This window comes from Coregonus clupeaformis, unplaced genomic scaffold (assembly GCF_020615455.1).
Source record: "Coregonus clupeaformis isolate EN_2021a unplaced genomic scaffold, ASM2061545v1 scaf0057, whole genome shotgun sequence".
NCBI classification, from domain to species: Eukaryota; Metazoa; Chordata; class Actinopteri; order Salmoniformes; family Salmonidae; genus Coregonus; species Coregonus clupeaformis.
In genome coordinates this window covers 541,789-557,897 of record NW_025533512.1, presented here as the reverse complement: position 1 = coordinate 557,897, position 16,109 = coordinate 541,789, and the positions used below count along the sequence as shown (strand labels likewise).

General features: G+C 44.5%; 1 protein-coding gene and 1 pseudogene across 3 annotated transcripts; both read left to right on the top strand.

The window, feature by feature from the left end:
• The first annotated feature begins 327 nt into the window (after positions 1-327).
• LOC121570424 lies at positions 328-2,572 on the top strand (annotated as a pseudogene).
• A 584-nt stretch (positions 2,573-3,156) lies between these two features.
• Positions 3,157-14,918, top strand: LOC121569057 (histone acetyltransferase KAT7). Of its 3 annotated transcripts, XM_041879669.2 has the most exons (14): positions 3,157-3,321; positions 7,214-7,361; positions 8,091-8,252; positions 8,998-9,237; positions 9,736-9,818; positions 9,986-10,072; positions 10,248-10,346; positions 10,626-10,736; positions 11,212-11,397; positions 11,544-11,633; positions 11,740-11,880; positions 11,967-12,060; positions 12,188-12,441; positions 13,085-14,918. In XM_041879669.2, the coding sequence occupies exons 1-14, from the start codon at positions 3,307-3,309 to the stop codon at positions 13,181-13,183; spliced, it is 1,809 nt and encodes a 602-aa protein (XP_041735603.1). In that variant the 5' UTR covers positions 3,157-3,306; the 3' UTR covers positions 13,184-14,918. The 3 variants fall into 3 exon arrangements, with proteins under 3 accessions (XP_041735603.1, XP_041735604.1, XP_041735606.1); XM_041879670.2 differs by lacking the exon at positions 10,248-10,346; XM_041879672.2 differs by lacking the exons at positions 10,248-10,346; positions 10,626-10,736.
• Positions 14,919-16,109: the final 1,191 nt, after the last annotated feature.

Genomic DNA, 16,109 nt, shown 5'->3' with positions numbered 1-16,109 from the left:
GTCTTCCAGCAATACCACACCACAGGTAGTCCCCATGGTGATGCACTGACCAGCCGGCTGCAGTGCAGTCAGTCATGATGTAATGTTTGTCCAGTTCCTTTCCCTCCTCACTCTCTCCAGTCCTAAGATCATGCGTGGTGGAGTGACCAGGTGTTCACACAGGGTATAAAAGGGATGGCAGCGGTGACAGGCGGGCACTGGACAGACAAGCAGCACACACTACAAGGGCTGCACAGAGACCTCAAGCCACTAGCTCTTGACTTTATCAGACAATACACACAGAACTATGGTACTGCCAGCGGGCATCTCAGCAGACACCTCTGCTCTTCTGACATAGGATATCAGACACAGCAGCAGCTATAGACTGGTCGTTGAAGACTGTACTTAACGTTAGTGTGACTGTCAGATACAGTGAACTAGAGAGCAGCCATGGATACTGTCCACGCCTATGGGGTTAGCGCCACACGATACCTCCAGACTCACTACAGGGACACTCAGAGCTGGTTCCTGTTTGTTTCCATGGCAGCCGACCTGCGGAACACCTTCTTTGTCTTCTTCCCTGTGTGTTTCCACCTGCGGGAATCAGTGGGGGTCAAGCTGGTCTGGGTGGCTGTGGTGGGAGACTGGCTCAACCTCATCTTCAAATGGTAGGTGACTACTAATACTAATGCTAATCACAGTGCTCAGATGCTAAGATAAAGAATAACAATATAATATGTTTATTTCCAGGATGAAAATACGGCAGGTTCCGAATGTTTTAACTATGCTATAAGAACGATCCAACAGATGATCCCTCCAGTGCGTATGTTGCCAGACAGAGGAGGATTCAATATGTGATATATGATATATTACTCTCTCGTATCTACACAGGATCCTGTTTGGCGAGCGTCCCTATTGGTGGGTTCAAGAGACTCCTTACTATGGCAACTCATCAGCGCCACAAATTGAACAGTTCCCTATGACCTGTGAGACTGGCCAGGTGAGTGCCTGTTTGTCTGTGCTGTTTGTCTGCTGCTGGTGGCAAAACCACTTTCCCTTCTGGAGAATCCATACAGTATATTAAATTCAAATCAATTAAATTCCATTCAGTTCAATTCATTTTTTTCAAGCAATACTATACTTGACAGCAGCTCTCCTCTCACAGGAAGTCTGTTGGGTCATGCCATGAGTGCTGCAGGGGTTTACTACGCTATGATCTCATCACTCCTCGCCATCCTCCTCAAGGAACATGGGGGTCACATCAAGAACTGGTAAGTGGACAAATTCTATGTTGTTTTTCAGAGTTTATCCGCTAGACACAATTACCTAGATTGAATGATCCAACTCTGCTAAGTAGGTGACTGTGTGTCCTTCCCTGTGTGTGTGTGTGTGTGTGTGTGTGTGTGTGTGTGTGTGTGTGTGTGTGTGTGTGTGTGTGTGTGTGTGTGTGTGTGTGTGTGTGTGTGTGTGTGTGTGTGTGTGTGTGTGTGTGTGTGTGTGGCAGGTGTGTCCGCGGGACCCTGTGGGCTGTCTTCTGGTGTGTGCAGGTGTGTGTCTGCCTCTCTACGGTTTTCATCGCTGCCCACTTCCCTCACCAGGTTATCGCTGGGGTCGTCACAGGTCAGTGGAGAGCCCAGACTCTTATACCGAATTCTAAATCAAACCCTACACCCTTCTTTCAGTTCTGGATAAGCAATATGGTAATAGCCCTGCTTTGAACACTGACAGGCTTGGTGTAACTTCTGCCATAGATGTAGTTTATGCCATAGATGTAGTTTATGCATAAACACATGATAACATAGCGCTATACACACACGTACACATGGATTTTGTGTTGTAGATATGTGGTAGTAGAGTAGTGGCCTGAGGGCACACACTTAATGTGTTGTGAAATGTATTGTGATGTTTTTAAAATTGTATAACTGCCTAAATTTTACTAGACCCCAGGAAGAGTATCTGCTGCCTTGGCAGCAGCTAATGTGGATCCATAATAAATACAAATACAAACCTTTCAGATATACACTGAGTGTACAAAACATTAGGTACACCTAATTGAGAACATGCAACTGAAAGCTGGGAAATGCTCTTTGACATGCTTGTCCGTTTTCTCAGGCATCCTGGTGGCGGAGGCCTTTGACCGGGCCCAGTGGATCTACAGGGCTAGCCTGAGACGCTACACCTACACCACCCTCTCCCTGCTCTCCTTCGCCGTGGGCCTCTACCTGGTCCTCAGGGGCCTGGGGGTGGACCTGCTCTGGACCCTGGACAAGGCCCAGCGCTGGTGCCAGTGGCCCCAATGGTCCACATAGACACCACTCCTTTTGCCAGCCTCCTGCGCAACACCGGCACTCTGTTAGGCCTGGGCTTGGGCTTGCATTCGCCCCTCTACACCGAGGCCCGGAGAGCAGGAGGTGGCGCCACCTACAGGCTGGCATGCGTGGGCGCCACACTGCTGCTGCTCCACCTACTGGACTCATTCAGGCCACCAGCCCACACCAGGGCTCTGTTCTACCTGCTGTCTTTCTGTAAGAGTGCCACTGTGCCCCTGGCCACTGTAGGCATAGTGCCCTACTGCGTGGCCTGGGTAGCGTGATGGAACAGGAAGAAACACCAGTTTTGAACTAATAAGAACTTATTGTAATTCTATGAGAAATGCCCTGAAGGGACAGACAGAGACGGACTGTCATAGGAGAAGCAGGAAGCTTCACCCCCAGTTGAAAGGGCTTGAAGGTCGATCAGTAGACATGGTTGGCCCTTGTTGCTGCATGAGGTGGATGTTTTAGATCAGATATTTTTTCAATTTTTTTTGTCACATGCACAGATGTAGTTGCAGTGTACAGTGAAATTCTTAAGCTCCGAGCTGCAGGTGTGAATGAAACAATAAAAAAATACAATAATAATAATATACACATGTTTACAACTGTGACAATGATAAATATAAATGTTCATTGGGTGGGGGCAGGGTAATTGTCCGTTGTGGGGGGGGGGTAAAATCTACCCAGGGGGATCAGCTCATGGACAGGGCTTGCCCTGAGAAATTAGACAGCAATATAAGGGGGGGCGTCCCAAGGATTCCGATTAGCAAGGGCCCATCATGTACACGTTACAACACCGCCATCTAGTGGCCAATTTAATAACAGTAGAACCGTTTCAAAACATTCCGAAACGTGTCGACTTGCTTGAACATATCACGGAAGTGTGAGACAAACGTTGAGCGGTATCTCCAGTCAACCAGTTTCATTCGTGAGCATTTTCATTTTAAAACGCTGTTTATTTGTACTGCTAAGGGATAGCTAACGTCTTAAAACAAGACGCCGTTAAAGTGAAATGCCCCGGAGAAAGGTAAGAACTTGATTTATTTAGATACGTAACGTTAGTGGTAAAATACAGGTGACTGACTCATGCTAGCTATATGTAATGTAAATTTGTTTAGCTAATTAGCTATCATGTCGCAATGTCACTATAACGTGACAAACAGGAACTAATTGAGCCCTAGTTTGCGTTAAAGCACAGCACAATCAATTGTGTGTAACATTTAGAATAGCACAAATGCCATGGCAAGCTGATGCGATACTGGTCTAGCTAATGTGCTAGCTAGCTATCCAAGAGTGTGTGCATTCATGGCTATAGTGATGGGGTGCATTTAAACATCATTTCACAATTGCTTTAGCTAGCTAGCGAGGTTATCTAGCTAACAGATGAACCACCAGCTAGTACTGATAGAACCAAAAGCTTGGTGGAACAGGCCCGCAGGGTGTACCAAAAAGTGTTATCTAGGTTTAAACCTCTCTGGCTGTAGCTACTTGAATCCTGCTGGTGGTGAGGGAAATAATTGTCTTCCTCAAAACAACGATTTCATTGGATTGATTCAGGAATAGCATAGTATCAATTGGTTTAATTTCCTCATGTCCCGCCTCTCCTCACTTGCAATTGGTTAAAGACACATAGCGGCCTCATGATTGTTGAGCCATTTTCATCTCGAATGTATTTTCGCTACGGTAGTTGTTAACGTAACAGTATTGTAATGTTGTTAACATACATATACATGTCCCGTTGTACGTTTTTGGATGTTCATGTTTGTTTTGGAACATTTCCCCAGTGCATTTCAATTCTGGCAGTTGGTTATTTTTTGACATGGTGCATTGTGGGAAACGTACTACGGAAGTGTTGCTTGTTCACATGCTCCCCCTCCCGCCTCCACCTAAGTCAAGATGTAAACCATTGACGCTTGTAAACAATCATCTTTTCGGTGATTCTTGTATCTTATGTGCTTGTGCTATTAGATTTGGATTTTTTCTGTGTAGACTACTAGCTAGTACTCCAGTCCAGTTTGCTTCAAAACATACAGTTCCTTCAGAAAGTATTCATACCCCTTGACTTATTCCACATGTTGTGACATCCTGAATTCAAAATTGATTAAATATGTTTTTTTCTCACCAATCTACACACAATACACCATAATGACAAAGTGAAAACATGTAGTTTAGAAATTGTACTGAAAATGAAATCAGAAATATGTAATTTACATAAGTATTCACACCCCTGAGTCAATGCATGTTAGAATCACATTTTTCAGCAATTACAGCTGTGAGTCTTTCTGGGTAAGTCTCTAAGAACTTTGCACACCTGGTTTGTACAACATTTGCACATTATTCTTTTTTAAATTCTTCAAGCTCTGTCAAGTTGGTTGTTGAGCATTGCTAGACAGCCATTTAAGTCTTGCCATAGATTGTCAAGCCGGTTTAAGTCAAAACTGTAACTAGGCCAGTATCTCAGGAACATTCAATGTCGTATTGATAAGCAACACCAGTGTATATTTGTCCTTGTGTTTTAGGTTATTGTCCTGCTGAAAGGTGAATTTGTCTCCCAGTGTCTAGGTTTTCCTCTAGGATTTTGCCTGTGCTTAGCTCTATTCCATTTATTTTTCTTAAAAAACTCCCTTGTCCTTGCCGATGACAAGCATACCCATAACGTGATGCTGCCACCACCATGCTTGAAAATATGAAGAGTGGTACTCAGTGATGTGTTGTGTTGGATTTGCCCCAAACATAACGCTTTCTATTCAGGACATAAAGTTAATTTCTTTGCCACATTTTTCTTCAGTTTTAGGGGGCTTTCACACCAAATATGTTTGGTGCTGTTTTTCCGAACTCTGGTACATTTACCCCCTTAGTTTACTATCCGCACACGGGAGCACACTAAAAATCGCACCATGATTTGCTCAAAAAGGGTGGTCTCGGTCCAATTCAATTCATACCGTGGTGAGGTTCACTGCAGGTGAGAATGCAGTCAGGACTAAACACAGGAAAATAACCTGTGTCACATTATTATTTGTTGTTTGACTGCGTGTATTTGATTAAATGCACGCAGCATCATAACTTGAGATCTCTGAAACATTCTGTGAGTAGCAGATAATTTATGAGCACATCCGATGCAGATTTGGGAAGACCGGAGCTGTATTGGGGATATACAGTGTATTCGGAAATTATTCAGACCCCTTCCCTTTTTCCACATTTTGTTACGTTACAGCCTTATTCTAAAATGGATTACATTATTATTTGTCTCATCAATCTACACACAATACCCCATAATGACAAAGCAAAAATAGGTTTTTAGAATTTTTTGCAAATGTATTAAAAATAGAAAAACAGAAACACCTTATTTACATAAGTTTCCAGACCCTTTGCTATGAGACTCAAAATTGAGCTCAGGTGTATCCTGTTTCCATTGATCATCCTTGAGATGTTTCTACAACTTGATTGGCGTGCACCTGTGATAAATTCAATTGATTGGACATGATTTGGAATGGCACACACCTGTCTATATAAGGTCCCACAGTTGACAGTGCATGTCAGAGCAAAAACCAAGCCATGAGGTCGAACGAATTGTCCGTTGAGCTCCGAGACAGGATTGTGTCGAGGCACAGATCTGGGGAAGGGTACCAAAAAATGTCTGCAGCATTGAAGTTCACCAAGAACACAGTGGCCTCCATCATTCTTAAATGGAAGAAGTTTGGAACCACCAAGACTCTTCCTAGAGCCATCGGAGCCTTGGTCAGGGAGGTGACCAAGAACCCGATGGTCACTCTGACAGAGCTCCAGAGGTCCTCTGTGGAGATGGGAGAACCTTCCAGAAGGACAACCATCTCTGCAGCACTCCACCAATCAGGCCTTTATGGTAGAGTGGCCAGACGGAAGCCACTCCTCAGTAAAAGGCACATGACAGCCCGCTTGGAGTTTGCCAAAAGGCACCTAAAGGACTCTCAGACCATGAGAAACAAGATTATCTGGTCTAATGAAACCAAGATTGAACTCTTTGGCCTGAATGCCAAGCGTCAGGCCTGGAAGAAACCTGGCACCATCCCTAAGGTGAAGCACGGTGGTGGCAACATCATGCTGTGGGGATGTTTTTCAGCGGCAGGGACTGGGAGACTAGTCAGGATCGAGGGAAAGATGAACGTAGCAAAGTACAGAGAGATCCTTGATGAAAACCTGCTCAGGACCTCAGACTGGGGCGAAGGTTCACCTTCCAACATGACAATGACCCTAAGCACACAGCCAAGACAACGCAGGAGTGGCTTCGGGAAAAGTCTCTGAATGTCCTTGAGTGGCCCAGCCAGAGCCCGGACTTGAACCCGATCGAACATCTCTGGACAGACCTGAAAATAGCTGTGCAGCGATGCTCCCCATCCAACCTGACAGAGCTTTAGAGGATCTGCAGAGAAGAATGGGAGAAACTCCCCAAAACAGGTGTGCCAAGCTTGTAGGGTCATACCCAGGAAGACTCGAGGCTGTAATCGCCGGGAATATGTATGTAAATGTAATATTTTTTTATTTAAATAGATTTGCTAAAATGTCTAAAACCCAGTTTTTGCTTTGTCATTATGGGGAAAAAAACAATTTAATTCATTTTAGAATAAGGCTGTAATGTAACAATGTGGAAAAAGTCAAGGGGTTTGAATACTTTCCGAATGCACTGTAGGCTACTGAATATAGCCTATTCACGTCGCAGTTAGAGCGGCTATTGCGCTGTTTCGTACCGCATGTTGTTGGAAGACGAAAACTAACGTAATAGTAAGATTGGGCACACAAGTGATGCTTCAGATAATCATAAATGGATTTAACGTTAGCATTTTTGTTCATACAAGCTAACAGAAACCAAACCAAAAAATCGACATGTTTATGTTATTGATGTGCATAACTGACGCTCGATCTTCCCTTTTGTTCTATGAAAGAGGAATGCTGGGAGCAGCTCAGACGGCACTGAGGATTCAGACTTCTCTGCTGACCACGAGCACACAGACAGAATCGAGACTTATGGGAGAACACGGAGGAACACGCGCCTCACCCGCGCATCGCTGCGACTCAGCCAAAGTTCACAAGGTAAATATGCTGTTTTGATATGGAACTGTCATGAGATGGCCGAAATATTTATATTATGTTTCTGCTTCAAGAATCTGCTGAATAACTATGAATCCTATATGAATCCCTTGGATTCCAGCCCTATATGAGTTTTCAGTCTAGGTCATTGAACCAAATGTTGTGACAATAATCTAGGTCAGAAGATTCAAAATGAAGATTCTGTATGTAATGCTGGGGTTCTCTTTTGTCTGTCTGTAGATATACCCATAGATGTGCTCATGGGTTGTCATCTCTTGCTGTAACAATAGCCATTGTATATCAGCAATCAAGGTCATAAACTGTGAATAGGTTTAGACAGCAGTCATCCACCCTGATCCCTATTCGATCTGGCGGTCATGGTTTGAATAGAGGATGATATAGTTTCCACTCCTTTTGTTATTGAAAAATACTGGATGCATTCTATGTGGTTTTTGAAAAGCTTGCCATGTCCCTTGGTCCTCAATTTGAGAACTGAGCTGATATTGTTATTAAAGTTGCTATGCACAACAAGTAGCCTACTGCTTGGGCCTATGTTTTGTTTTTGTTGCCTGTACACTACTGGTCATTTATGTTGTGGAAATGAACCCGTTTGTTTAGGGAGTGTAAGTGTCTCTGCTTGAAAGGGATGTATCCGTAGAGGAGACAAAATACTACATTACTGCTGAGGGCTAGAGACCCCCGAAGACGTCTGTTAAAAAAATGTCTTTTTAGATTCCAGCCCTGTCCAGACCAGCCCAGCAGAGGTGGTGACCTTCTCTGCCCGGCGGGTGACCCGTAGCCGTAGTCTGCAGCAAGGGCCGCCGGTCACCCCCAAGAAATACCCTCTGCGCCAGAGTCGCTCTTCGGGGTCGGACACAGAGCAGCATGTGGAGGGTAGGAGGAAGAGGCAGCATGGTCACGTTCTCTCACAGCCCCCACCCCCCCACCGCTCCATTGTCCACACCCCAGAGCTGGCCACCCGCTGCGTTACTTATGATATCTGTTCATTGTATCATTTTAAGTTTTCGAAGGGGCAGTGATGCTCATCCAGTGCTTTTCTACTCTTTAAGTTTGTTTTTGGCTTGTGTCCTCATAACAGATTATTTGGGCTTGTGTTGTCCTCCACATGTTATTCCACTCATTTGTTATTTTTCTGCTGGTTCCTCAGAGTTCTGCAGAGAATTGCAGCCTGTGCTTGTAGCTACCATCCCTATTTATTCCTCTGGGTTTCTGTTGCTGGTGCGGTGGGGTCGTTGTATGTAATCATGTATTGGGTGTCTGGTGTCATGATGAGTCATCATCCCCTCCTGTCCTGTTTCATACCCCTCACTTTTTGCCTTTGAAACCTGCCTTGGAAAAATCTGAAGGGAATTTTGTGAAAAACAAATGCATCACCAACATTGACAAAAAATATATAGTGGGTGGGTGTATAACAGCATCACAACAAAATTGAATCTTGTGTCCTGAAATTGTATAAACATGGTACTGTGAGAGAGTGGTGAGAATGTCCTCCTTCATAATTCTAGATACAAGCCAGGCACTTGAAATATGAACTAAGGCCCATCATGTGAGGTGTCTGACTGGCTTGTGAGTATAACTATTCCTTTACATGTGTTCTTCTCCTCATTGGCTCTTCCAGACCTGAAGCGAGCAGCAGACCAGGACGAGTCTCTGCCCCGCACCCCAACAGGGAACGCCCCCTCCTCGGAGTCGGACATCGACGTGTCCAGCCCCAACGCCTCTCACGACGACAGCCTGGCCAAGGAGCTGTCACTCAAAGACTCTGGCAGCGACCTCTCCCACAGGCCCAAGCGCCGCCGCTTCCACGAGAGCTACAACTTCAACATGAAGTGCCCCACACCAGGCTGCAACTCCCAGGGTAAATTTTACATTTACATTTTAGTCATTTAGCAGACGCTCTTATCCAGAGCGACTTACAGTTAGTGAATACATTTTTTTTTTTTTTTATACTGGCCCCCCATGGGAATCGAACCCACAACCCTGGCGTTGCAAACGCCATGCTCTATCAACTGAGCTACATCCCTGCCGGCCATTCCCTCCCCTACCCTGGATGACGCTGGGCCAATTGTGCGCCGCCCATGAGTCTCCCGGTCGCGGCCGGCTGCGACAGAGCCTGGATTCGAACCAGGATCTCTAGTGGCACAGTTAGCACTGCGTTGCAGTGCCTTAGACCACTGCGCCACTCAGGAGTAAATTATCTCTTTCTTATCCATCAGCTCCACCGTGAATGAGGGCAGGACATTTATTTACATAGTTGACTTTTTGTGCAATGTGGGCCTCAGAACGCTACACATGCTGTTAATGTTTATCTTCTGCATTTGTTTCACTTGACGTTCTCTGTTTTGTTGTTTTTCAGGCCATTTGACAGGGAAACATGAGAGGCACTTCTCAATATCTGGCTGCCCTCTCTTCCACAACCTCTCTGTAGACGAATGCAAGGTAAATCTACAAGACCTTGGCAGCTGGCTTTAGTGTTGAGGTGTGGGATTCTTGGACCGTGTCTGAAATCAGTCTTGCCTGCTACTTACTAAAACTACATACTGTAGGCATATCTTCTGTAGGGATGAGAGCTTTTGTGATTTACCAAACAGGATTTCTCTTCACAGACGAGGGCCTCCTCTCGTGACAAACAGGTGGAGGAGCGAACGTTGTCCCACCGGCAGGACGAGAACAGACACGATACCCGTCACCAGGTACTATGATCCTGATCCTGGGACTTTCATTTGATCAACCATCTAATTTTATCACTACGCTACTGTTTTTGCTTTGGATTTGTCCTTCCTTGCAGTAAATGTTTCAAGAAAGGCAATAGGGTGCCAATGAGTTTAGGATTTAAAGGCAGTATCATAACATTGCATAATGGATTAGGCCCCAACGGAGAGACAGATGAGGTACAAGGAGAAGGTGACGGAAATGAGGAAGAAGAGGAACTCGGGTCTGCTAAAAGAGCAGAAAGACCAGTACATGGTGAGTGTGGTGATCTGACCTCTAATCCAAACTCTAGGAAAGGAAAAACAACCCTTTTCCATTAGTGCCAGAAGAAAAAACGTTTCCTTGTAGCCTACACGTTGTAATACACTCTTATCCCATACACAAGGTAAACAAATATAATACTTCCAAATTAAAAAGTGTCTTTGACAACTGTTCAGACAACAGATATGTTGAAGGTAAATAATGTGTCCGGTTGAAGAGATGTGCTGATTGTTCTGAGGTTAAAGGCTTTATTCTCCCTCTCTGATGTCCCAGGAGCACCGGCAGTCCCACGGCAACAACCGAGAGCCCCTCCTGGAGAACATCACAAGTGATTACGACCTGGAGCTCTTTCGAAAAGCCCAGGCACGTGCTTCGGAGGATCTTGTAAGAGAGAGAACTCATCGCCCTTCCTCCCATTTTCTTCTTTCTTTTCCTGAGCCTGTACTAGTGACTGTCTGGACTGGGCCCAGTCCACGCCCAGCTCTCACCGTTTACGGTGGGCATTGCCAGACGGGGAGCATTCTGGGTAATCTGGCTACTCACACTGTCTGGTATTGTCAGTTACAAGACCGGATAGTTTATGGAGAACTACTTCTTCGCTCTCTTTGAGCTAGATTTACTCTAGCTGATATCTTTAAGAGGCTCCCCTTTCAGTCTTCCAAAGCTCTCTCTTATCCTTTCCACACACATTTCTAACCTTTTTCCAAATTAAAGCGCATTCTTCGTGGTCGCTTCCATGGAGGGTATTGGGTTCCCCTCCCGTGGCGTCTTGCCTGCCCCTCTCCCTCGCTGCGTTGGTCAAACCTCTCTCTTCCTCCTCTCTTTTCTTTCCCCTCTTCCTGTCCTCCACCTGGTGCAGGAGAAGCTGCAGGGCCAGGTGGCGGAGGGCAGCAACATGATCAAGACCATCGTGTTTGGCCGCTACGAGCTGGATACCTGGTATCACTCGCCCTACCCCGAGGAGTACGCCCGCTTGGGACGCCTCTACATGTGTGAGTTCTGCCTCAAGTACATGAAGAGTCAGACCATCCTGCGCCGGCACATGGTGAGAACGTTGGTGCATGTCGAGTAATTTCTCCTGTGTTTTTTGATTGTTCTCTATGGATGGGCCGTAGTCAGACGTTTCAGAGTGGATCTCAATTCTGAATAGGTTTTTGTATGATGATCGGTGCTTTCCCTCCCCCTGTACAGGCAAAGTGTGTCTGGAAACACCCACCAGGGGATGAGATCTATCGAAAAGGAAACATCTCAGTCTTTGAGGTGGACGGTAAAAAGAACAAGGTGAGAGATTTCTGTGGTCCCGGGAATGTTATGTTATCCTGCCTTGTGAATGTAATGACTACCCTACTCTGACCATAGCCCTGCTAAATGACCCTGTCTTCCACAGATCTACTGCCAAAACCTATGCCTTCTGGCTAAGCTCTTCCTGGACCACAAGACCCTATACTATGACGTGGAGCCCTTCCTCTTCTACGTCATGACAGAGGCTGACAACACCGGCTGCCATCTGGTTGGCTACTTCTCAAAGGTAACCAGTCAGTTGTAGTTATAATGTTACATTTGATTTATTAAGTGCTTTTCTCAAACACAAAACATCTATGTCCTCCCATTTAGGAGAAGAACTCGTTCCTGAACTACAATGTCTCCTGTATTCTCACCATGCCACAGTACATGAGGCAGGGCTACGGAAAGATGCTGATTGACTTCAGTGAGTACAGCCACTACCTTGTGGTCTCTGTAACTCTACCTGATCTCTCTGTCACCCTGTGTCTGGTCCTGGTTTCTCTCTAACCCTGGTCTCTGTGTAACCCTGTGTGTGGTCTGTCCTCTCCCAGGTTACCTACTGTCTAAGGTGGAGGAGAAGGTGGGCTCTCCAGAGCGGCCCCTCTCAGACCTGGGCCTGATCAGCTACAGGTCCTACTGGAAGGAGGTGCTGCTGCGCTACCTCAACCAGTTCCAGGGGACGGAGATCTCCATCAAGGAGATCAGCCAGGAGACAGCTGTCAACCCAGTGGACATCGTCAGCACCCTGCAGTCCCTCCAGATGCTCAAGTACTGGAAAGGGAAGCATCTGGTCTTAAAGAGACAGGTATGTCACCTACTATTTCTTCATGTATTTGTTATTTAACCAGCCAAGTCTGTTAAGAACACATTCTTATTTACAATGACAGCCAGGACATTTCTCCAACTAACTGTGGAATTAGTTGGGGTTTGGGTTATTCCATTAGACGTCAGTTCAGTCTCGATATTGTCTTGGACATCCACCTATCATTGAGCCTAGCAGTGCTAACATGCTACTAGTCTCGCGGAGCCATCTTTCCAAATCTCGTCTCGTTGGCTTTACTATTGGAAGTCTGGAGAACTTTGGTATTGGATTTTGCATTTGAATGGGCATGCAGGCTGTTGACGCTCGGTATGAGTACAAGTGACGTTTCCCCTCAGGAGAGGCATTTCCTTGTTTTAGAATTATTATTATTTTTTGCTTTATCTGTGTCTCTTTTTCCTACTGTGTCAGACAGTGTGCCTATGCTGTATTAGTTATGTATTAATTTAAAAAAATCAGAAACATGCTAAATATTTCATTGGTTTAAAAAGTGGCACAGGTCTAGTTTCCATCTATACCACTGTTGTCTGTCCTTTTGATTGTCTTCCTGAGGAGAACTTCCACAGGTTTTGGAACAGAGCGTGACAAACCTGGGGTTTTGAGGCTAACATGCTACTATCTCCTCCAGGACCTAATCGACGACTGGAAAGCCAAGGAGACCAAGCGCGGCAGCAGCAAGACTATTGAACCCACCGCCTTAAAGTGGACCCCACCTAAAGGAACATAGGACACCCCTCCCCTCCTCCTACACCATACCTCTCCAACCCAAGGACCTGGGTTCAAAGCTCACTATCAGAATAGTTTACTTCAAACAACTTTTTGATCAGTACACTGTGTTAGTGCAGAATTATTGATTATTATTATTGAGAGTCCTAACCAGGCTTAAGTAGTAGATCATAATATCAAGAAGAATACTGATGGTGGGTTGCTTGAATCCAGACCCTAGCTTTCCTCACACAAAACTTCTCAGTAGAACCGTGTTAACCTAGTGAACCAGTTAGTTAGTACGTGTGGAAATATAGCTGTCATTCTGGGGAGGGGTCGTGGTAGCACAACAATGTATCCATGCGTCTTGATTGTCTTTACTGTTTCTGTTTGGTTTTGTTTCTGTTTTTTTTTCATCTTTGCTCCTCATTTTTCTATTCTGTTTGGTTTTACCACTGTTTTAAGCTGTTTTGGCTAATGTCCTTTTTTAAGCTATTTTAAATTGACTTCCTGAAAGTGTGAAGATTCCCAATTCCCTTTCTTCCCCTTCTTTCCAAAGTGTGCACTCATTCAAGGATTTAAAAGCATCGGACTGGTGAAAACGTTGGCTGGAGGATGTTCCTTACCCCAGTCCTTTCCTTTTGCATAAATGCATAAGTGAACACTGGGAGAGAAGGAGGAGGAACAGAACTGGAATTCGCAGTCAGGCTCTGTCTGAGGCCGAAGTACGAATTTGATGTCAAGTTCAATTCACACTGTCAATATATTTAAATGATCAAGAGAAGATTTTATGGTACAGGTTTGGCAAGACAAAGTATATTTGAAGAAAGTTTTGAAAATGCGCAGGACTGGTTTCCTAGCCGTATTGAGAACTAGATTTTAACGTGTCATTAGAAGAGATTTTCTCTAACATGTTACAGAGGAACAAGCAAATGCATGAAGCACCTAGCAAAAAAGACAACTTTGTTTTGCGTTGTGGTCAAACCATTGTATGTCCGTTTTATGTGTATAAGGATAAAATAATGGATGTTTTTCACCATCACCATTTTGAATTGCTGCAAATGTTACTGACTGCTAGTTTTATTACTTGAGAGACTGATTGTGCATATACATTGGATGAAACCATAAATCACCTCCATCTGCTGTATATATAAAGATATTGAGTTCCACAGCAACGTATGGCCCTCATCTCAAGAATTTATAGCCACAATAGGGCAATAAATATGTAAAGTGCACATCTTTATAGTTGCAGAAGAAATGGCCTTTACTGACCATATGTCAAAAGTTAACTCTTTACTATCATCGTAAAGGTTTGACAAACTTCACTGTCATTCTCAAATAGTGTTAATCCTTCTGTAGAGTTTTTATTCAGTTGTGTTTCTGGATTGTTCTTGTTTTTCGTGTGTATTTAAAAAATAAGCTATTTGATCTGTGCATTTGTGTGTCATAGGGGAGAAACAAAACAAGCTCTGAATCTGAGAGAATAGGTATTTCCTCAAGGCTGCCAAATATACTGTATATTTCACCACAGTCATATTTCAAGATGTATTTCAATGGATCCAGGTTTAAAATGTTTCTTGTTTTCGAACTAAGAAAGTAATACTCCAATAATATGGTGTTTTCAGATTATAAGCACTCACGAGTTGAAGTGTTGGATTGCCAATTTTAAATTCCATGTTAAAATAGTTTTGGGCCAGTCAGGCTTTATTCATTCCTTCTGCTTTTGAATGTTGAGAAGTAAAAGGCCTTGAAATATACCTGTGCATCAGATTGTTTATGTCCTTATTTTGTCTCTCTAAAACTAGATTGCACACTGTCCATGACATTTTGGGGTATGATTTTGATTTAGTTGCAAAGTTTTTCTTTGGCATGCATAGATGCTAACTTGTCCTAGCATCTATGCATGCCTTAGACCACTGCTCCTGAGTGGCGCAGTGGTCTAAGGCACTGCATCGCAGTGCTAACTGTGCTACTAGAGATCCTGGTTCGAATCCAGGCTCTGTCGCAGCCGGCCGCGACCGGGAGACTCATGGGCGGCGCACAATTGGCCCAGCGTCGTCCAGGGTAGGGGAGGGAATGGCCGGCAGGGATGTAGCTCAGTTGATAGAGCATGGCGTTTGCAACGCCAGGGTTGTGGGTTCGTTTCCCATGGGGGGCCTGTATAAAAAAAAAAAAATGTATTCACTAACTGTAAGTCGCTCTGGATAAGAGCGTCTGCTAAATGACTAAAATGTAAATGTAAAATGTCCTAACATCACACAAAATAGGTATTATAGTAGCTCAACTTGCAGCTCATTTCACTGTACATTTTATTGGAACCTGAGAAAACACTGTCAACTGTTAATTTCCCACAAACAATTCTCCTCTACCTCTGCCTTTCATATTTTGCCAATCTGCCATCCATTTTGCCTCCCAACATGTTTCTGTTGTCTAGATGCTTCCTCCTGTGCCAGTCATGGCAGCTATAGAAAGCAACTCCAGAACAGCCCGGTTTACCTGAAACCAGTGTGTGGGGTCATAATGCTCACCTTCATACAAGCATTTGTTCTTCAATAAGCTAACAAAAGAGCAGTAGACCACTGTAGCTACACAGCAGTCAGCAGTACCTCTGTACAGCATTAATATGTAGATAAGTTGTGTGCACCTGCTTTTGTACTTGCTTCCTCTCCAATAAATCTAAACTCCAAAATGTATTGATCCTGTGTGCTAGGTGTTCTTTCTGAACTTTCTGGGGCAGCATCCTCTGTTTCCCCAACCAGTTGCCACTACACACTGCAATATGTTTCTGTCTCGGGTGCATGTGTCAGTCTAAAGTGGCTTCATCTCCGCTCCATGACCTGCACCAATCTGGTAGATCTAGACAGTTGAAAGCAAATCAACACTAGAAAAAGTGCACTTGATTGAACAAGGTTTTTATTAAGGAAATTCGAACAGCATTGAGCCTTTAT